This window comes from Ornithorhynchus anatinus, chromosome 7, assembly GCF_004115215.2.
Source record: "Ornithorhynchus anatinus isolate Pmale09 chromosome 7, mOrnAna1.pri.v4, whole genome shotgun sequence".
NCBI lineage: Eukaryota > Metazoa > Chordata > Mammalia > Monotremata > Ornithorhynchidae > Ornithorhynchus > Ornithorhynchus anatinus.
Genome location: NC_041734.1, coordinates 26023257 through 26046196, shown reverse-complemented (window position 1 = coordinate 26046196; position 22940 = coordinate 26023257). Strand labels below are relative to the sequence as shown.

At 44.3% G+C, this 22940-nt stretch overlaps 1 protein-coding gene across 4 annotated transcripts in view; it reads left to right on the top strand.

Moving 5' to 3' along the window:
- Positions 1-22940, top strand: part of KANSL1L (KAT8 regulatory NSL complex subunit 1 like) — a 75800-nt gene that overhangs the window by 19903 nt on the left and 32957 nt on the right. For all 4 annotated transcript variants that reach the window (XM_029069070.2, XM_029069069.2, XM_029069068.2 and 1 more), the window contains exons 3-6: positions 2081-2222; positions 5066-5263; positions 15817-15938; positions 19043-19253. In XM_029069070.2, coding sequence (XP_028924903.1) covers positions 2081-2222; positions 5066-5263; positions 15817-15938; positions 19043-19253 — 673 coding nt within the window. The remainder of the gene's footprint in view (positions 1-2080; positions 2223-5065; positions 5264-15816; positions 15939-19042; positions 19254-22940) is intronic.

The window sequence follows — 22940 nt, the reverse complement described above, 5'->3', positions numbered from 1 at the left end:
AGAAATCTTTGTATATAGGCGTTGGCTAACAGCTATGTATTTTAACTTTTCCTCCGTGTTGAGTCTGGTTAAAAGGTAACCCCTGCATTATCAAAGAACTGACTGTAATATGTGTTCTAAGTTAGGCCACACAATTACAACCAAAATTAACCATTATTATAAAAATAAATACACATTGCATTCTAAAACAAAGAAGAAATGAGCTTAAATTCATGTGCTTTTGCTGTTTTCAAGCCTGAATTTTCTTTGCAGCATCCTCAGTGAGATTTTTCTTTGTGTCATTTGGATTTCCACGCCATCAAGATTAAAATAATTCTTTACATTATGATATCAATGGAATATTTACATCTTGCACAGTTTGACTTGGGTTATTTTTTTTAATTTCGTTTTGGAAGCTACGACATACCTTTTTATTGTTGCCATCATTTTAGCTGTTTGTCAATCACTTGCTCCTTTAACATCTGATTTACACATGGTGGTGTCTACAGCGTACAATCTGGATTGCATTTTTTTTTACTCTAATTTCAGGACAAAATCAATTATCCCAAAAGTTGATAATTATTTTAAATGGATTTCAGAAATTCGTAGCATATGCGATATCACCATGAAATTCTTCTTCTTTTTATGTTATATCGATGCTAAGCTATCCTCTGCTGGGACAACCAAGTAAACACAGCACGGTCGATGAGTTGATGGTAAAATTATATAAATGAAAGGGACAAACTGTAAGGCTATTAATCAAGATTGATTTGCTCCAGCACTCCAGTTCGTGAAATCGCTTATTCAGTTGCCCAAACATCATGTCATGCATAAACTATGTATGTGAGTTATTGGTTGCTGAGGAAGAGGCTCAGAGGTATTGTGTTACTGGCTACAGATCACACCCATAACCTTGGCTGTCCAATTGCCTTTGAGGCATCAGGTGAGGATGCCTTTGACAGAGTATTAAATGTACTAGCCCTACTAATATTTACCATAATGTTTCAGTTTTAATGTTAGACATTGGATGTGGAGAATTTGATTCTAACCGTTACCCATTCCTGTCTGCATCAAGCAGGAACTCCTGACAGTCAGCTTTTAGGCACTCCATCAGCTCTCCTTGCCCTTCCACATCCCAGTTCACTTGCTTTGCTCAGTTCTAGTCAATACACATACTCTGTGCCTCATTCTCATCACTCTCGCCAATGACCTCCTTTCTCCCACCCTCCCTTCTGTCTGGAATTTCCTCTCCCTGCACAGGTCAGACCACTGTTTTCCCCATCTTTTTTTTTTTTAATGGAATTTGATAAGCACTTTCTATGTGCCAGACACTGTCCTAAGCACTAAGCTGACCAGGTTGGACGCAGTTCACGTCCTACATGAGGCTTGCAGTCTTAATCCCCACTTTCCAGATGAAGTAACTGAGGCACAGGGAAGGTAAGTGACTTGCCCAGAGCACACAGCATGCAAGTGGTGGATCAGGGATTAGAACCCAGGTCCTCCTGACTCCCAGAAGGACCTATGCTCTATCCACTAGGATATGCTGCTTTTCCAGAGCCCTTTCAAAATCACATCTCCTCCAAGAGGCCTTCCTTGAGTAAATCTCATGTCTTTACTCCACCACCTCCATGCCACCTTGAGGCCACTTCAGCACTTCTACATCACCTAAACCTTGGGCACTCACCCTCCCATTCTACCCTCTAGCACTTATTTTCATATCTTTAAACTCTGTTGCTTCTCCCTACCTGTAATTTAATCTTGTGTCTGTCTCCCCTACTGTATTGTAAACTCCCTGAAGGCAGGGATTAAGTCTATTGGAGTAAGTGCTTAACAAATACTATTGCTTTATTTACTGACTCAGGTAGTTAAGTGATTAGTTATTTTCTCTTTTAAATGCCAATAGTGGGGTAAGTTATCTCCTAAACTCTGCAAAAAATTTGGGGAAATATAGCCATTTAGATGAGTTGATACGCTCATATGTTGATGTCTTAGGAACTCAGTGAAGGTGATTTAAAGACCAGCAAACCAAAGTTAGAAGAATAAAAGCATAAATGCAATTGTTTTTATTCTTTGACTAATCAGTCTTCTGTCTCGTTCATAGGAACTGCAGTTCTGAATGGAGGTGGCTTGTAGACAGAGCTAGAATTGGCAGTCGCTGGGCCTGGCTTCAAGCCCAAATTTCAGAACTAGAATGTAAAATTCAACAACTAACTGGCATTCACAGGCAGATTCGTGCTAACAAGGTACTATCTAGGTGTTCCAAGAGGGGATTTCTGAAATAATCAACCCATGGGAACAGTCTTTTTGTGAGAGATTTGGGTCTCTACCAAATAATATAAAGAGCAGTAAAAGTAAATGCAACAAAACAGGATGTGAATGTCAAAAAAAACTTTTTAAAATTGCTGAATTAAATATATTATGTGATTGTAAATATAAATTGATTGATCTTTTCTTTCATCACATTTCTGTAAAAACCTGGGACCCTATTTAATAGCTTTTATGAAGTTTCATTTTCGAATTTTTACAAAATGCTATATTTTTTGTTTTCAATGTGCACAAAGAATCAAATACTTTATTAGCTTGATGACCACTTGATTTTGCAAATTGCAAATTAAAAAAAACTGAAGAGGTAGATACCTTGATTGTTCCTTCCTGTGATATGCCTATTTTCTATTTCCTTGCATTGGGAGACAAAAAAAAAAGTGGGAAAGAGTGAATGTGTGAGAGAGTATGAGAGCAGAGGAAAGGAAAAGTTGAGGTGCGATTCAAAAAGTATTTTATTAAATTTACCAACTTTCCATATTGAAATCAACATGTATTTCTTACAGAAATCCCTTTGCACTTTAATAACATCTCATGTCATTATAAAATTTAATTAGATCAAGCAGAGTTCCCGAAAGGCACAATGCAATCATTTCATTTGTTCTTTGGGATGAAATGTGACAGTTATTTCTCATTTCACAGCGGTTAGGACAAATTGAAAAGAAATGATGCTTATAATTAGACCATATGGGGTATAAATGTAATCAATCTATTAATAATTGGCATTTATTGAGTGCTTCATGAGTGGAGAGCACTAAATGCTTGGGAAAGTAAACTATAATAGAGGTGATAGATGTGATCCCTGCCCACAAGAAGTTTACAGTCTGCAGGGGGAGACAGGAATTAATTGAGTTGAGAGTTTGATAATAAACTACAGCCAGGCACAATAGTTTTAATCTTACTGCAAAAATTCCGGTGCTTCTTCGAAACTGATTTAGACTTGGATAAAGTTATATAATCTAATAAAAACTTCAGTAGCCCACAGTTTTCATGAAAGGCTTGTCCTGGAATAGAAGGGGAGGGAATGACTGCTTTAAGAGCAGAAAGAGTTTCACTCTTGAAAGCCCCCTTTACTTCTCCTACCTACCCTGCAGCTGGTGGCCCCTCCCTAAGGGTAATTCTGCGAATGATGGACCCTCAATAAAAAGTAAAATGCTCTGTTATAGATTCCAGGTGTCAAGCAGAAATGGTCTCCTTTCTCCAAATAGGAGATAGATTCCATCTTGAATCAAAATTTTTAGTTTTCAAGTGAAAACTTGGTATTGCCTCTACTGCAGGTTGCCAGATTTGTTAGCCAGTAGACTAGGGGAATGAGAGATGCCCATTCGATGCCTCTCGACTGTAAGTTCCTTGTGGGAAGGCATGGTGTCTACCAATTATGTTGTACTGTCCCAGCCGCATAGTTCAGTGCTCTGTACCCAGTAAGCCCTCAAGAATAAATACATCAAGCACTCACTATGTGCCAAGCACTGCAGCTAAGCACTAGGCAAGTCACTTCACTTCTCTGTGCTTCAGTTACCTCATCTGTAAAATGGGGATTAATACTGTGAGCCCAATTCGGGATCTGGAGCGAGTCCAACCCGATTAGCTTGCATCTACCCCTGCACTTAGTAACAGTGCCTGATGCTTAGTAAGTGCTTAACAAATACCACAAAAAGAATGTCATATATGGGCAGTCTCCCATCAGAAACCTCTAATGAGCAGCAGCCCTAAGACTTCAGGACCGAGAACCCGTGCAGAGGAATCACTTGTAGTGCCGGTGGCTTACACACCATGGCAGAGTTGCACATCAAAACTGCTAGCCAGGGCAGGCAGTGGGGTTGATAAAGCGTGAGACATGAGAACGCTCAACTTGTGAACTCATTAAAAAAGAAAACCCTTAAGAAGTTGTTGTTTTCTTCTGAAGCTATCGTGTGAGGTAGACTTTAGCACTCAACAGAAAATCATCTTGAATTTATTCAGTGAAACCATCATCTGTGTTGGCTCCTTGAAGTAATGAAGCTTGACTCTCTTAAAATGTGTGTGCCTTTGTGTGACGAAGTATATATATTCAACTAGATACATAATTATGGTATTTGTAAAGTGCTTTAGTGTATGCCAAGAAGTGAACTAAGAGCTTGGGTAGATACAAGATAATCAGGTCCTTTTTACATGGGGTTCACAGTGGAGGAAGAACAGGTATTGAATCCCCATTTTGCAGATGAAAGAGCTGAAAAGTTGAGAGACTTGCCCAAGGTCATACAGAGGAGAAAAGAGGTGGAGCTAGCATTAGAAGCCAGGGCCTCTGACTGCCAGGCCCATGGTCTTTCCGCTGGACCACACTGCTTCATAGGTTTACATTGTATGTAAGTTTAAAAAAGGTGTATATTGATGAAAAGCAGTGTGGCTCTGTGGAAAGACCATGGGCCTGGGAGTCAGGATCTTGGGTCTAATCCCAGCTCCTCCGCTTGTCTACTTTGTGACCTTGGGCAATTCACTTCACTTCTCTGGGCCTCAGTTACCTCATCTGTAAAATGAGGATTAAGACTGTGAGCCCTATGTAGGACAGGGACTGTGCCCAACCTGATTAGGTTGAATCAACTCCAGTGCTTAGTACAGTGCCTAGCACATAGTAAGTGCTTAACAAATACCAATAAAAGAAAAACAAAAACACATTCCAGATAGAAATCGGGAGTTTCGGAGGGATAAAGTAAGCATGATTCAAAGTTTATTGTGGCTTTAAAAATGACTTAAGAGAGTTAATTGGTTTTTTGCTGTTGTCTAGGGAATGGTGATCCTAAAGGAATGCCAACTTCCAAAACACAATTTGATGAAGCAGATACAATTGACAGACCAAGCAGCTTTGTTGAGCCCAATGGGGAATTCTCAAGTTCCAGTGGAGCAACCAGAATCTTTGCTGGATCAAGATTTTGAAATGTCACCAAGCAGCCCTACTTTACTTCTGCAAAACATAGAAAAACAGGTAAATACAGAGCCTTGTGCCAAATGGAACCAAGTGATTATTTTTTAAAACGATTTGAAATAGTCCTAAACTTGATTAATTTCATTTGTCTCTAAGTGAAATAACCAAATCAACTTCATTCTTTATTTTTGTGTGGGTCTTGATTATCCTCTATAGGGAATGTGTCTATCACCTCTGTTGTTTTACACTCCCCCAACTCCTTAGTACAGTGCACTGCACACAGTAAGTGCTCAGTAAATACCATCAGTTGAGAACGAGTAGCACCTCTTAATAAGCATAAGATCTGGGAGGGTCATGAAATCAGTCATTCAATTAATGGTATTTATTGAGTGCTTATCATCAGTACAAAAGGAGATATTTTTGCACAGATAGTCCTCAATTTACAACTAACTACTCTGCATTTACCCCTGTCTCAGTTTTATAACACTAACTTTCTTTAGGGCACTAGCCTTAAGAACCCCCCTGGCAGTAGAGGGACATGTGAGAGCCGTGGCAAAATGGGGAAGCCCTTGCACAAAGCCGTGATTATTGGTGGGGCGGGGGTGAGGGATTTAGAAGGTATGATTCCTATTGTATTTTCCCATGCACTCCGAACAGTGCTCTGAAAACAGTAAGTGCTCAGTGAATACCGTTGATGGATTGATGGGGATGGGCAAGGAGGGTTACTCGATTGTCTGGCAGAATCACTAGGGAGTGTTGACACATCTGCTTTACTGAAATAAAAGTTGGCTACCCTATCAGGGAGTCTCACTGATCCAATATAAATGCATTAAGGTACTACGTCACTCCTCTAATATGGGCTGGGTGTGTACTTGATTCTGGGTAGTTTGGGTTAAAATCAAGTATGCAACCTTGTATCAGGAAACAATCCCGCATTATCCCATTGGATTTATGAGACCATGGGTTACAGATTACAAAATGCAGTTCAACTTGAAGATAGTTTCCCAGAACCAACTGTCATGAGTCCAATTAATGCCTTCGACTATTTTGCTGTGTGTGTATTGAAGTAATGCTTTGGCCACACCCATATTTATTGCTGGATAATTTTTCTAAAATGACATTCTGCATGTCTCCCTACTACTCAAAATCCCCCAGTGATTGCTCATTCCTCTCGGAACCCCTTAAAGCAAGTGGTTGGGAGTTTCTCTTTATTGCACTCAACTCTCTCTCTCCAATTTATCTTATCCAACTCTCCTTCCACTCCAGCACAGCTGACACTTTTCGTTGCTCTCAAGCCAACCTTTTCGATGTACCTTGTTCTTATCTCTCCCCAAGTCGACCCTTTACTTCACACCCTCCCTCCTGTTTGGAACTCTCTCCCCACTTCCTATCTGATGGATAGGCACTCTCCTCATCTTCAGAGCTCTTCTGATATTGAACTCTAATCTTCCCACCATATATCTTCAATTCCTTTTCAGGACTTCCAGCCACCTATGCACCTAAACAGTCACATTTCCCATAGCATGTTAGTACATATCTCTATACCGCTGCCTATATCTTTTCCAAGAGGGTCGTTTTGCACAAATCTCCCTGGGTATCCCCAATAGTTGCCTTTTCTTTTCCACACCAAGAGGAGTCTCCTCATCGTTAGTTTTAGTGCACTCAATTAGATATCTTCCTCCTACCTATCTTCACTCATCTCTCTTAACAACTCAACACAGTCCTCCGGTACCCACGGGCCTGGGTTCTGATTCTGGCTCCGTCAACTCACCTGCCGTATGATCTCGGGCAAGTCAGTTAACTTCTGTGTACCTCTGTTTCCTCATCTGTAAAATACTTGTTCTCCCTCCCTCTTAGATTGCGGGCCCCCATGAGACCTGTACTATGTCCTATCTGCCCATATTGCATCAACCTCAGGACTTAATACAGTGCGTGCTACATAGTAGGAGCTTAACAAATGCAACTGTTATTAATGTTAATGTTAGTAGTAGTAGTATTATCAATATTACTAATAATTTATCTTAGTATCTGTCTCCTCTGGTAGATTGGAAGATCCTTCAGGACAGGGAGTATGCTTACTACTACTCTCCTCTCCCAAGCTTGAAGTACAGTGCTCTGCATATAATAGGTGCTCAGTAAATACTATTGATTAATTGACAGTGGTTTCATCTTTGAAAATGGACAGTTAAATGTATGTGTGTGTATATATAGGGGTGTGTTTGTGTGTGTATATATATATATTCACACATGCATATATAAATATCTATCATTTTTTGGTAAAGCTTGTGTAAAAACCTTTATAATGTAGAAGCAAGAATCAAGTTAAAACAATTTTGGGAAGGAGTCTTATTTCAAATGCATTTGCCATAATGGTGTTTTAGTCATTTAGTTGCTTTGATACTCAGATTGGCTTGCATCACAGTATGTGTGGCCATATTGAATCTCAGTTTACCCTGAAGTTTGACATTTGGAGCATAAAGGCCTTGTTTTTAAAATGTCAGTAGCAGTCGAGAAATTATTCCGTATTTAGCGTCTGGAAGTAGGTGTACCACCTGTTCTGAACCACCACGTAAAATCCAGAATTATGTCATGTACTAATTGGTGATATAGCCCAGGATCTGGAAGCCCTTTCTACATTACATCTAAATCACTGTTGGAGAATCAATTCCCTTCTTCTCCCTCTCCCTGTTCTGTTTCTACTTGGCTGTGATGTGAGCAGTTTCCCTCCCCTTCTATATTCCTTGTCCTCTCCCTTAACTGTCTTCCCAGTCAACCAATCAATCAATGGCATTTTGAGCACTAACTGTGTGCAGAACACTGTACTAAGTACTTGGTAGGTCATCCTCCCCAGCTCCTGCTGGTCTTTAGTAGCAACCAGCGTAGATTCTCCTCTGCCCGGCAAAACTATTTCTCCACCCATATTGACACCCATGCCCATCAGACATTTTACTCCCTCCTCAGGTCCCCTGCCCCCCAACCTCCCCCATCCGTTGCCCCCGTGACCTGCCCACCTACTTTATTCCCTTGCCCCTATGACCTGGCCACCTACTTTATTAAGAAAATTGACACTATCAGGTGTGAGCTCCCTAAAATCGCCCTTGCCCCTCCTCAGTCCCTCCTGCTTCTGGACCCCTCTTCAACTCTCCCTTCCTTCCCAGCACTATCTCTAGAGGAGATCTCCTGTCTCCTAAAAAGCCCCATACTCCACCTGTGCATCCGACCCAGTTCCTTCGTACCTTATCAAAACTCTTGCCCCCTCCCTTCTTCCTTCCGTATTAGCCATCTTCAACCATTAGGTTTCTAAAGGCTTCTTCCCCACTGCTTTTAAACAGCCTATATCTCCCTATCCTAAAAAAAAAAGTCTCTTGACCCCAAGGCTCCCTCCAATTATCACCCCATCTCCCTTTTACTACTCCTCTCCAGATTCCTTGAATGAGTTGTTTACAATCGCTGTCTCAAATTCCTCTCCAATTATCTCCTTGACCCCCTCCGATCTGGCTTCTGTCCCCTTTACTCCATGGAAACCGCCCTCTCAAAGGTCACCAGTGATCTCCTTCATGTCAAGTCCAACGGCATGTACTCCATCCTAATCCTCCTTGATCTCTCAGCCACTTTTGACACTGTGGACCACCCCTTTCTCCTGGAAATGTTATCCAACCGTGGCTTCACTGACTCTGTCCTCTCTTGGTTCTCCTCTTATCTCTCTGGCCGTTCATTCTCAGTCTCCTTCACAGGCTTCTCCTCCGCCTTCCAACCATTAACTGAGGGGGTCCCTCGAGGGTTCAGTTCTGCATTCCCTTCTATTCTCCATCTACACCCACTTCCTTGGAGAACTCATCTGCTCCCATGGCTTCAACTCCCACCTCTATGCATACCCAAATCTATATCTGCTCCCCAGATCTTTCTCCCTCTCAACATTTCTTCCTGCCTTCAAGACATCCGTACTTGCATATCTTCCCATCACCTCAAGCTTAACATTTCCAAAACAGAATTTCTTATCTTTCAACCCAAATCCAGTCTTCCCCCTGACTTTCCCATCACTGTAGACAGCACCACCATTCATAACCCATAACCTTGGCATTCTCCTTATTCTTCTCTCTCATTCAGCCGACATATTCGATCCATCACTAATTGCTGTCGCTCCCACCTTCACAACATCACTAAAATATGCCCTTTCCTCTCCATCCAAACTGATACCACATTAATACAATACAATCATCCTGTCCTGCCTGGATTACTGCATCAGCTCCTTGCAGACCTCCCAGCCTTCTGTCTCTCCCCACTCCAGTCCATACTTCACTCTGCTGCCCAGATCATTTTCCTATAAAAACGTTCAGGATATGTCGCCCTGCTCCTCAGAAAACTTCAGTGGTTGTCCATTCACCTCTTCATCAATCAAAAACTGCTTTAAATCAGTCCACCCCCTTGCCCGCTGACTTCACCTTGCTTCGCTCCTTCTACAACCCAGCCCACACGTTTTGCTCCTCTAGTGCTAACCTTTTCTCTGTGCCTCTATCTCACCTATCTTGCTTCCAACCCCTGGCCCACATCCTGCCTTTGGCCTCAAATCCAACAGACAATTACTCTCTCCCCTCTTCAAAGCCATACCTAAGGCACATCATCTCCAAGAAGCCTTCCCAGACTAAGCCCCGACTTTCCTCATCTCCCACTCCCTTCTGCGTCACCCTGCTCCCTTTGTTCCCTCTACTCTCCCCCCTTCCTAGCCCCACAGCACTTATAATAATAATAATTATGGTATTTGTTATGCACTTACTATGTTCCAGATGCTGTACTAAGAGCTGGGGTGGATACAAGCAAATCGAGTCGGATACAGTCCCTGTACCACATGGGGCTCGCAGTCTCAATCCCCATTTTACAGATAAGGTAACTCAGTCACGGGGAAGTTAAGTGACTTGGCCAAGGTCACACAGACTAGTGGCAGAGCTGGGATTAGAACCTTCTGACGCCCAGGCCCGTATTCTAGCCACTACGCCATGCTGCTTCTCTACTTCTTCACTTATGTACATAGCTGTAATTTATTTATTTGAGTGGAAAGAGCACGGGCTTGGGAGTCAGAGGTCATGAGTTCGAATTCCGGCACTTCCACTTGTCAGCTGTGTGACCGTGGGCAAGTCACTTAACTTCTCTTTGCCTCAGTTACCTCATCTATAAAATGGGGATTAAGACCGTGTGCCTCACGTGGGACAACCTGATTACCCTTTATCTACCCCAGCACTTAGAACAGTGCTCTGCACATAGTAAGCGCTTAACAAATGCCATCATTATTATTAGACCGTAAGCTTGATGTGGGCAGGGAATGTGTCCTTTTATTGTTGTATCACACTCTCTCAAGTGCATAATACAGTGCTCTGCACACAGTAAGGGCTCAATAAATACGAATGAATGAATGCCAACCTCTCCACACCCTCCCCATTCCTCCTCCTTTTCTTGTCCTCCCTTCCTAAGGAGCTGTGCCTCAGGCCGGTAGCTGAAAATTACTGGGGATTCCTGCTTGAGCAGGTGTCAAGCAGGGGGGACTGGCTGCAGTCTTTGTAACTGAGTACCTGCGGATAGAGATTGGGGCAAGACAGAATATAATAAGCCAGCTGTGTCCAATGAAGTCTCCCCCTTCTCCCCTCCCCCCGAAGTGAAGAGGCAGGGTCCAGGACACAGACGTCCAGCCACCAGGGGAGGAAATGTAAGTAGCATTTTGCCAGCCTCCTGCTACCATCAGTAGAGGTGCATGGTTTGAGTGGGGCCCTGTGTGATGCACTAATTTACAGAACAGAGTACCAGGGAGGTGACTGGAGCTGGGCAGACTGAGGTGAAGAGGTTGAGATTGGAGTACATGGAATCAGGAAGATCCCTAGGAATGGGAAAGGGGAAACTGGGAGAGTTGGCCGGAGGGAATCTACAACATAGTTTTGACTTATCTGCAGGGCCCCATCATCGACTCAGGGGACTGTTTCCGAAATGGAACCCAGTAATCCACGTAGAAGTCTCCTGGAGGATGGTACAGGGGAGGGGAAAGGGGGGAAGGTGATGCCTATACATCATTAAGCCATATTTTTTGTTTAGTATTTAAAGGATTTTAAAAAACATGTTGTAATTTTAATTCATTATAATTGTCTTGTAAAGAACTACTAATGTGTGCACTGGTTTTTGTAAATGATGATGATCAATCAATCAGTGGTATTTATTGAGTGCTTTCCCCTCTCAGGGTCACAACTGGAGAGTTTCCAGTACTCTACCAGTCTCGGCTACTGGACAGAGTCCAACAGAGGCCTCTCCATTCCATTCCTAGCTTGGGCAGTAGCTATCAAGCAGAAGGCAATCTGCTACAAGTCACAACTCACTCGTGCTGGGCAGCAGCGGTAAGGGAGAGAGTCAAGGGTGGAGACTTGAGTTTACTGCATGGAAGGAGTCGATGGTAAACCACTTCCATATTTTTACTAAGAAAACTCTATGGATCCACTACCAGACAATTGCCAGTGGAGAGCTGGGTGTTCTGGGACAGATGTGTCCGTGGTGTCGCTATGGCTCGGGAATGAATCGACGGCATAAAACAAGACAATTGAGTGCTTAACTGTGGGCAGAGCATAACCACTGGAGAGAGTACAATTCAGTAGTCTTGGTAGTCAGGTTCCATAGTTTAATTCTGATTAATTTCCAGGATTCTCATTTGTGTTCACTTTTTTTTTCTCCTGGGAATCTTCAGTACCTGGTCTCAGAGTGGGTCACAGAGATGGTTTGCAGTACAAAGGACACTGCTTTGGTGGGATTGGCAGTAGGCTGAGTCCCCCAACTCTTGGTCTTGGCTACTTATCACGCGTGCAACTGCAGCCCCCTAATGGCCAATCCTGTCAGCTGGAGTTTGCCATCTCAGGAGGAGACCAGTAGATTCTTTCAGCGCTTAGAAGAGTGCTTGGCACATAGTAAGCGCTTAACAAATACCATTATTATTACTGTTCCTAACGTGCAATAGGTAGAAGACGAGAATGTACTCAAATGCTCCAAAGCACAGATAATCAATTGATTATACAAATAACCAATAAACAAACAGATATGGCCAGGAGTCCTAAGGTAGCCAGTCTTGTCTTGCCTTGCCTTATGCTGTCGAATCGTTGCCGACCCACAGTGGCTCCATGGACACGTCTCTCCCAGAGGACCCCACATCCACCTGCAGTCTTTCTGGCAATATATCCATAAAGTTTTCTTGGTAAAAATATGGAGTGGTTTACTATAGCCTCCTTCCACACAGTAAACTTGAGTCTCCACCTTCTACTCTCTCCCAAGCCGCTGCTGCCCAGCATGGGTGAGTTTTGACTTGTAGCAGATTGCCTTCTACTCGCTAGCCACTGCCTAAGTTAAGAATGGAATGAGTATGCCTCTGCTTGACTATTCCTTCCGTAGCCGAGACTGGAAACTCTCCAGGTGCGAACCAGAGAGGGGAGGGTAGCCAGAGGGGTGGTATAATCAGTGAGGGAATGTCTTCTAAAATAAACTGCCAAGAGGAGGATGTAATAAAGTCAGTAGGGTACATTGTTGTTGACTTATGCTGTCGAGTCATGTCCGACCCACAGCGACATCATGGATGCATCTCTCCCAGAATGCCCCACCTCCATCTGCAGTCGTTCCAGATATGTATCCATAGAGTTTTCTTGGTAAAAATATGGAAGTGGTTTGCCATCGCCTCCTTCCCCGCAGTAAGCTTGAGTCTCTGCCCTCAACTCTCTCCTGTACCACTGCTGCCCAGCACACACAGTGATAAAGAAGCAGCATGGCTCAGTGGAAAGAGCATGGGCTTTGGAGTCAGGGCTCATGAGTTCGAATCCCAGCTCTGCCACTTGTCGGCTGTGTGACTGTGGGCAAGTCACTTAACTTCTCGGGGGCCTCAGTTCCCTCATCTGTAAAATGGGGATTAAGACTGTGAGCCCCACGTGGGACAACCTGATTCCCCTATGTCTACCCCAGCGCTTAGAACAGTGCTCGGCACATAGTAAGCGCTTAACAAATACCAACATTATTATAAAGAGAGGTGGCTTGACCCAAGTCTGTAGGGGTTAGGGAAGCGTTGTCTTAGCTCTAGGGGAGATATAAGCTCGGGAGACCAGAAATTAAGTGGGGACTGCCTCCCGGAGGAGATGTGCTTTCAGAAGGGTCCTGAAAATGGGGAGAGCAGTGGTCTGTCAGAGGGAGTCCCAGACAGGGGAGAAGTTGAGAGTGAGAGATCAGGGGAGGGAGAGATGAGAGCAAGTAAGTAAGTGAGTAAGTTACTTGGAAAATGGGTAGAATGGTAGAACAGGGACCGTAAGTCGCATGCAGACCTGCAAGGCTAATTAGGCAGGGTCTCTACTGCCAGCAGGAATTTGGTAAATAGAAACATGCCAATCCTCCCTTTCCCCCTCATTTTTAAAAATTTTTAAAAATCCCTCTTTCAACACTGTGGTCCCTCAAAGTAATAGTACTAAGAGTAGTAACAGTATTTATTAAGCACTTACTGTATACTGTCCTAAGTGCTAGGAAAGAATACCCAGGTGGAATTGCTCTTGTACTGTCTCCTGCTCCCATTCCTTTTCAAATTCCTAGAATGGGTTTTAGATACCCGACTGCCCTAATTTCCTCCCTACAAACTTTCATTTCCCCCACTGTCTGCAGTCTGGCTTTTGACCCCTTCACTCCACCTAAAACACTCTCCCTGAGGTCACTGATGACCTCCTTAGAGGCAAGTCCAAAGGGCTGTAATCAGTCAATCAATCAATTGTATTTATTGAGCGCTTACTGTGTGCAGAGCGCTGTAAATCCATCTTGATCTCTCTTGATCCCCTTGATCTTTCTGCCTCTTCAGGCACCAGGGAGCACTCCTCCCACCTCAAAACATTACTGGGGTTCGGTTTTGCTGACACAAAACTAGCCTAGTTCTCCTCCTGTTTCTCTGACTGCTCCATCTCAGTTTTGTTCACAGCTTCCTCCACTTCACCTCATATTTTTACTGTGGATGTTCCCCAAAGGCTCAGTCCTGGGTCCTCTGCTATTCTCATTTTAAACTGTAGACATCTCCTGGAGAAGCAGCGTGGCTTCCTAGAAAGAGCAGAAGCACAGGAATTGGAAGACCTGCAGCTCTGCCACTTCTCTGCTGGGTGACCTTGGGCAAGTCACTTAACTACTCCGTGCTTCAGTTACCTATGTGTAAAATGGGGATTTAGACTGTGAGCTCGTGTGGGACAGGAACTGTGTCTAACCTACTTACCCCAGCACTTAGGACAGTGCTCGACATATAGTAGGCACTAAAGTACCATCATTGTTATTTTAGTAGTATTATTACAGTGCCTTACACATAGTAAGAGCTTAACAAAAACCATTAAAAAAACTGCCTACCAACTCTATTGTACTTTCCCAAGCTCATAGTGCAGTGCTCTACACACAGTAAGTGCTCAGTAAATGCCATTCATTTATTTACACTCACTCTCTTGGGGAGCTTATTCACGCGTGTGGCTTTGGCTGCCGCCTCTATTGCAGATGACTCCCAAATCTTTCCCTCTAACCCTGACCTCTCATCTGATCTACAATCTCACATATCCTCCTGCTCCCTAAACATTTTCACTTGGCTGTCCTCTCAACCTCAACATGTCTACAACAGAACTTCTCCTCTCCCCCCTCCAGCCCATAGAACACACGCTGCACAGATCATCTTTCTGCCATTTTGCACAACCCATATCTCTCCTCTCCTCCAAATTCTCTACTGGCTTCCTGTGTCTCTCCAAGGCAGATAAAAACTCCGCACAATCAGCCTGTAGGCTCTCCCCCATCTGGCCCCACCTGGGCTAGCCGCCATTCCCCAAATCACCATCTTTGTTCCCCCCCAGCCAACCTTCCAGCTGTACTTCATGCTTCATTTTCCCATCTCCATTCCCTTTGCCTTCGCTGTTCACTCGGCTGGGAACTCCATCCTTTCCCACATCTTCAGACTGCAGCTTTCTACACACTCAAATCCCACCTCCAACAACAAACCTTCCCAAGTGAATTTTCCAGCATCTCAGATATATCATCCTTACAGCTAACCAGAGCACCAGTCTGTTTATATAGGCTCAGAACACACACACACACACACACACACACACACTCAATTATTTAATATACTTCATTATTTTGACCATTCTAGTTTTTTGTTGTAATTTTTAAGAGTTATTATGTTCCAGGCACTGAACTAGCACTGGAATAGATACAAGAAAATTAGGGTGGACACAGTCCATGTCCCACAAAGGGCTCTCACTCTTAATCTCCATTTTGCAGCTGAAATCATTGAGGGACAGAGAAGTTAAGTGACTTGCCCAAGGTCACACAGCAGACCAGTGGTGGAGCTGGGATTAGAAACCAGATCTTTCTGCCTCCCAGGCCCATACTTTATCCATTAGGTCTCTTTCTAAGCAACTGGTTCAACCTAGTTGAGTGTATCACACCAAGTGCTACTGCGATTTAAGGACTCGTTCATATCATCCAGGTAGGGAATCGTTTGCTGGCCTTATGAAGTGATAACAGTCATAGCTTCATAGCTCATACTCAAAATCACCCTTAGTGCTATTAAAGGAGAAGATGTTGTTTTTTTCTTCCAGAGTGCTCAGTTGACTGAAATCATCAGTAGTCTGATTGCTCCATTCAACCAGTCACCAACATCTTCTCCACTTGCCTCCAAATCCTACAGAGGAAAACACCTGACCAATGGCATCTCTTGTAGGCAAGTAACAACATCATATGATTTAATTTTAAGTTTGCGCCTTCGCTTGCTTGCCTGATCTTCAGTGCATGACCTCCAAGAAAGAACTGCTTCTACCTTGCCCTGGACAACTCAGTAAATTAGATAGCCACAGCAGGGAAATAGTGTTTTGGAAAGTGGGCAGGGTACATAAACAGACCAAGAGCCCAGCCATTTGGATCCAATTCCCAAGAGGCAGTAACAAGAGAAACTTATTAAATACTTAAGTTGGGTACTGCTTCCAGATGTTACAAGGTCTAGAGTAGGACAGAGCCTACCAGCAGGAACAAGGCCTGAACTTCCATCCTGAGTCTTCAGCCGTGAGAACCTATGTGAAGGGATCGATTCTAGTACTAGCAGTTTTGCACAGAAGAATCCTGGTTCTCTCTGTCCTCACCAGTTCTATTCATACCGAGGCCCAGAGGCCGGCAAGCAAATAGGCAGGCAATAATAATAATTATAGTATTTGTTAAATGCTTACTCTGTGCCAAGCACTGCTCTAAGTGCTGGAGTAGATTCAAGCTGATCAGGTTGGATACAGTTCTTGTCCCACCTGGGGCTCACATTCTCAATCCCTATTTTACAGATGAAGTAACTGAGGCACAGAGAAGTGAAATAACTTGCCCAAGGTCACAGAGTAGACAGGTGGTTGAGCTGGGATTAAAATTCATGGCCTCTGACTCCCAAATCCTGCTGTTGCCACTAGGCCATGCTGTTTCTAAGTAACCCAGTGGGCAGTCGCCTCAGTAGCCTCTGCAGCCGTGGCTGTCCACCTTCCACCGGCTCCCCTTCAGGATTCCTGCTGGGTCGGTCTTCCCCTCCCACAGTGTCCCAAGTGGTTCTTCGATCAGAAACTGTCATCCCTGAGTGCCGATCCCAGCAGGCATACCAGGACTAGAACGCTGTAAGCACTCAGTAAATACCATTGATCATCTACCACTTCTCAAAGCAACACCCTTTCCACTAGACTAAACACAGGCTTATTTTATTCTTTCTGAAAGTATGGAAGCAGGGTTATCTGGGCTTGGTCTGGGACTGGGCAGTTGTGACGCGAGCAGATGTTGGGTGGGGACCAGAGTTCCTGGGGGACAGAGCTGACCTGGATCGCCGTGTGCCCGTTTTTCATATGGGCTCATTTGTGAGTGCGGGAGGTTGGGGGCGGGGCGGGAGGGGGCTATTTCTGTGTGGCTGCCCCAGCATGAGGTGGTCTGTGAGAAAGCACGTTCTTATGCATGACTGTATCTGCACATGTTTCTAAATGTGTATGTGCAGGGGGAGATTGGTATATGAACATTTGGAGAGATGTTACATATGTGTATATGTATTACTAGCATTACCATAGAGAAACAACATGGTCTTGAGGAAAGCGCACGGGCCTGGGAGTCAGAAGACCTGGGTGCTCGACCCAGCTCCACCGCTTACCTGCTGTGTGACCTTGGGCAAGTCACCTAATATCTCTGGGTCGCAGTTCCCTCATTTGCAACATGGGGATTCAATAACTGTTCTCCCTCCTACTTAGTAAGCCCCATGTGGGATCTGATTATCTTGCATTTACCTCAGTGCTTACTACGGTATTTGACACATAGTAAGTACTTAAAAAAAATACCACAGATGATGATGATTATTATTATATGAGTTAAATGATTACTCTCCCCTTGTAGACCGTAAGCTTGTGGTGAGCAGGGAATGTGTCTGCCAACTCTAGTGGTAGTTGAGAGCCTAAGGCTTGGTGCCCACGCCTTGCCTGCATCCCACCTCTGGCCTGGAACACCCTCCTCCTCCTCCTCTGACTGATGCTTACTCTCCCCAGCTTCAAAACCTTATTCCAGTCAAGTCTTCTCCAAGAGGCCTTCCTCAACCAAGCTTTCATTTCCCCTACTCCCTCTCCCTTCTGCATCATCCTTGCACTTGAATTTGTACCCTTTATTCACCTCACCCTCAGTCCCAGAGGATTTCTGTAAATATCCTTACTTTATATTAATGTCTGCCTCCCTCTCTGGGCTGTGATCTCCTTGTGGGCAGGGGACAAGTCTACCAACCTCTTATATCGTACTTTCCCAAGTGCTTATTACAGTGCTGTGCACACAGTAAGCTCTCATAAATATGAGGAGTTGATTTTGGCACTCGATATTCACCCCACCAATGCCTCACACTTATGTACATATTGGTAATTTATTTATTTCATTGTCCGTCTCCCCCTCTAGACCGTAAGCTCCTTTTGAGTGGGGAAAGTGTCCACCAAGGAACTCTGTCATGTTGTACTTTCCCAAGTGTTTAGCACAGTGCTCTGCCCACAGTAAGTGCTCAAAAAATTCCATCGATTCACTGCTCTCGACTGAGAAGAACAGTGATTGGGGAAAGTCACCAGGAAGAGAGATGCTTTCAGAAGGGCTTTGAAGATGGGGAGAGCTGTGGGTTGGAAGATTTACAAGGGGAGAACCTGCATGGGGGGATCGGGTAAAGTGCTTGTGGCCCGAGCAGCGCGTTTCACACTCTCATACCTGCCTTCCGGGGGCTGGAATATAACGAGCAAGTAGGCGGACGGGGGCACAGCCCATTACAGAGGGGCACGTGTACACCAGCCTTCGCCCAGATTAGCCAGCCGTACGCCAAACCGGGATCAGAACCCGAATCGCCTGGCTTCCAGATCGGCGCTCTCGCCGCTGGGCCAGCCGCAGGGCTACTGTTTTTCTGTATCCCGCCTTAAAGAGACTCAAGATGTAGACAGAAGGAAATGCAGAGCCATACCTAAGAAGAGCTGTGCCCTGGCACTTGACACCATTATGAAATCTGTAAACGTGGATCAATCATTTGTAACTGACATTTATGTTGCATTTTAAAATACTTAACTGTAGTATTTAAGCACATGTTTCTCAAGTGGGAAAATAGGAAACTAGAAATTGCTTTTCCAGAATGAGAAAATTCGTCAGTAGCTGGTGAGATGGGTACTTGAAATTTCTGATAATCTCATTCTAGTTCTGCCACTGACACTACATCTGATTTAGCCTCTCAGTCTAAAGCAGTCCATTGGCTGAATTTTTTTTGTCTGCTTATTTCCCCCTACCAATTATTTCATGGTACTTCAGTTTTTCAGAGAACGTGAATCAGCGGCCTCCCTCCAGTAGTTGGTTACGTAGCGAGAAGCATGTTAAGAAAAGGGGAAGAGACAAGACAAGAATGAAGTCTCCTTCCACGATTACTATGTGCACATCTGCCCGTACAAGGCCACTTCAGAGTTTCCACAAAAGAAAACTCTACAGATTGAGTCCAAGCCCTGTGTGTTATTTGAGTCAGCAGGTAAGGTGGACTTTGGGGAGTCATAAACAAAGATTTCAGCTCTTCCCATCTCCATATGCCCTGTGATGCACTTATCATCCAACCACCCGTTCACTATTAAAATGTATTCAGGGCCTACTGCAAACACAGCATTCTGCTAGATATTTGTAGTCTCCGAAGTGCTTACTACAGTGCTCTGCACACAGTATGTGATCAGTAAATACCATTTATTGATTGATTAATTGGGGACATGTAAAGAAGATAATTATGATCGCAAAGCTGCTGGTTATGTGTGTTTGTGTTGTGTTTGAATGCCTCATCATTCCTGATGTGTCTGTCTCCAGTCCCTTTTCCCTACTTATACTCTTAGATTGAGAGCCCCAAGAGGAAAAGGGGACCGTGTCTAATTCTCATGTGCTTATTCTGTCAATAAGTCAATCAATTGTATTTATTGAGTGCTTAATTATGTGCAGAGCACTGAATTAAGTGTTTGGGAGAGTAGTACTTTGCACTGTTCTGCACCCAGTAAACAACAAATACTATTTCCACCACAAGCAACAATTGAATATCAGAATGTGCTAAAGTAAGGTCTAGGAACCTCTGCCCCCTTTTCCTTCTCTTCCCTAATTCTAGTCTAGTAACTGAAAATTCCCACCGAGCTCAAGTCTCTAAAGATTCCCGTTTTACTCCATCAAGGGGTGTAGGGTTTTTTGGATGGCAGCCCTCCTCTCAGGAAGCCTGCATTCCCAGAGATGAAGCTGTCCCGTTCTTCTGGAGGAAGGCAAAATAGTAGCTCCCACAGGCCTCAAACCTCTCGGGCGGGTGGTTAGCCCACCTCCAAGGGCTTATTGTTTCTCCTCCACTGCCTTTTATATCCAGAAGAGTTGGGAACACATAAGTGCATAGATGTTGGAGATGACAATAAAAAAGAGTTGCCGTTAAGTAGAAATGTATTACATGTAGTCAATCATTTCTGAGCCTTAAAATATTCCCAATCCTTGTACATCCAGTCTCGTTCCCAATCAGCTTGTTACAAACAACACTACTGACAAAAGGAACATATAATATCTGCTAGCAGCTTATTTCTAAAGAGAATTAATGTCCCTACAAGAGTTTGTATAGATGAAGGAATTTCATTTCCCTCACTACCCCAGTTCAGAATACCCACCACCCTCCCCCCCCACCCCCCACCCCTGACCGCCTCTTCTTCACTTCAGGAGGACTTAAACAGGATCTTGCCAGCAATGAAGAGCAGCGTTTCTAGAGCCAGATCTCTCCCCTTCCATCTTGAAGACTGTGATAACGGTGACATCTCTGAAATCCCCTGGCTTTTCCTCAGCGTAATCTATGTGGGGGGAGAGCCTGTGAAGGCAATTAAACAGCATTTACCATATTACCTCTGTGAGTTTGGAGCCAACCAGGTGTCCACTGCTGTCCACTGGTCCACGGGTGCATCCTTCAGGGTCCTCTGCCACACAGCATGCTAGTGAATTTGATGCCCTGTAGAACATGGGCACAACCTGCAGGTTTTTCTTGCATTTGATAGGTAGAAGATGACAATGGTGTTTGGCACCTTCCTGTAAGAAGCATACAAAGTTCATTCATTCAGTCATATTTATTGGGCCCTTAGTCTGTGCAGAGTTCTGAACTAAGCACTAGGGAGAGTACAGTACAAGAACAAATTGACATATTCCCTGCCCACAACGACCTTACAGCCTAAAGGGGGAGACAGACATAAATATAAAGAAATTATAGATGTGTACATAAGTGCTGTGGGACTGTGGCGGGAGGGATGAATGAAGGGAGCAAGTTAGGGCGATGCAGAAGGAAGTGGGAGAAGAGGAAAGGAGGGCTCAGTCAGGGAAGGCCTCTTGGAGGAGATGTGCCTTCAATAAGACTTTGAAGGGGGAAAGAAATGCCACTGGGGGTCAAACCAGGAGTCTGTATCCATCAGTGGGCAACAAGAGGCCTGGAGAAAGAGTGTAATGGTTACACTCTTAGACATGCTCCCTCCTGGTTAGGGATGGAACCACTAAAATTCCTCTAGTATGGCTTTATCTGCAACAAAATAGCATATTTAGTCATAGATGGTAATTATGTGAGTATTGTGGTATTTAAGTGCTTACTATGTGTCAAACACTGTTCTTAGCACTGTGGCAGATGCAAGGTCATCAGGTCAGACAGTCCCTGTCCCTCAGGGGGCTCACAGTATAAATAGGAGGGAGAATAGGTATTGAACCCCACTTTTACAGACGAGGAAATGGAGACAGAGAGAAGTGAAGTGCCTTGCCTGAGGTCACACAACAGGCAAGTGGTGGAGCTGGGATGAGAATCCAGCTCTCTGACCCCCAGGCCCGGGCTCATTTCAGTAGGTCATGCTACCTACTGGTACAAAGGGATTTGCATAGGTTTCCTTTTAAAGACTGAATCTTTAAAGGAGCCGCTTTTCTTGCCTTTGCTGGTGGAAGGCTTTTAATAATTCTGAAGTTTAGAATGATTTGAAATGCATATGAGCATCTTTGAGGTTGTTTGAAATACTAGTACTCCTTCCTTTTAGGGGAAAGAGTTTGGAAATACAATCAAAGTGGATGAGATCAGCAGAAAGATTTTAGAGGAAAAACGAGTTGAAAAGAAAGCCATTTTAAGTCATTTTGAACTTAAATGATATAATAAATACTTTGTAATTCATTCCCCAAGAGAGTAGAGCATCATAAATCAGAAACTCAGTCAATAATTATACATTGGTATAGCACTTTTGTTTTCCTAAGCCCTCTTAAAACTCACTTTATTTTACCCATTTATTAACCACACTGGATCAGGAGATGCAAGTAGCACCTCTAGACTATAAGCTCGTTGTGGGCAGGGAATGTGCCAGTTTACCATTATAGTGTACTCGCCCAAGACCTTAGCACAGTGTTCTGCACACTGTAAGTGCTCAGTAAATGTGATCGAATGAATGAATGAAGCAAAGAGCAGTTTCTGCACTTTTCAGATGAAGAAACCGAGGCCTAGAGAAACCGGGAGGTCACTGGCCAGGCTAGTCACAGATTTGGGTGTAGAAGCCAGGCCCCCTGACCCCTCAAGGCCTGCTCTTTCCACTGCTAGCCCACACTGCTAGAACCTCCTCTGGTGACTTGGGGAGGCCACAGGCAATTGCTATCTGCGCATTGCAAGGGGAGAAAAAAATATTAAGATTAGAAGAATGAGCCTGACCCTCTTCAGCACCCAGAGGGGCATGAGCATTTAGGTGCAGATGTGGGCCTGCCAGGGATGGGAGGGTGAGTCCACCCTTGACCCAGAGTGCAGGGTGCTCTGTGCTTAGATGGCAAGGGTTGCATTCACTGGAAAAGGTTCTAGCCACACAGGCATCCTCAGGAATTCTATCAGAAGCAAATAGCAGGCATTCTGCTTCCCACCCCTTCAGCTCCCAGTACCAGTTCTTTCTTGACCCCCTCCAATCTGGCTTCCGCTCCCTGCACTCCATTGAAACTGCCCTCTCTAAAGTCACCAATAACTTCCTTCTTGCCAAAGCCCCTAGCAAGCTAGTTAGGATTCTCCTTGACCTCCCATCTGCCTTTGTCACTGTGGACCACCCCTTCTCCTGGAAACATTATCCAACCTCGGCTTCCCTGACACTGTCCTCTCCTGGTTCTCCTCCTATCCGTCTGACTGTTCATTCTGAATCTCTTTCACAGGCTCCTCCTTTCC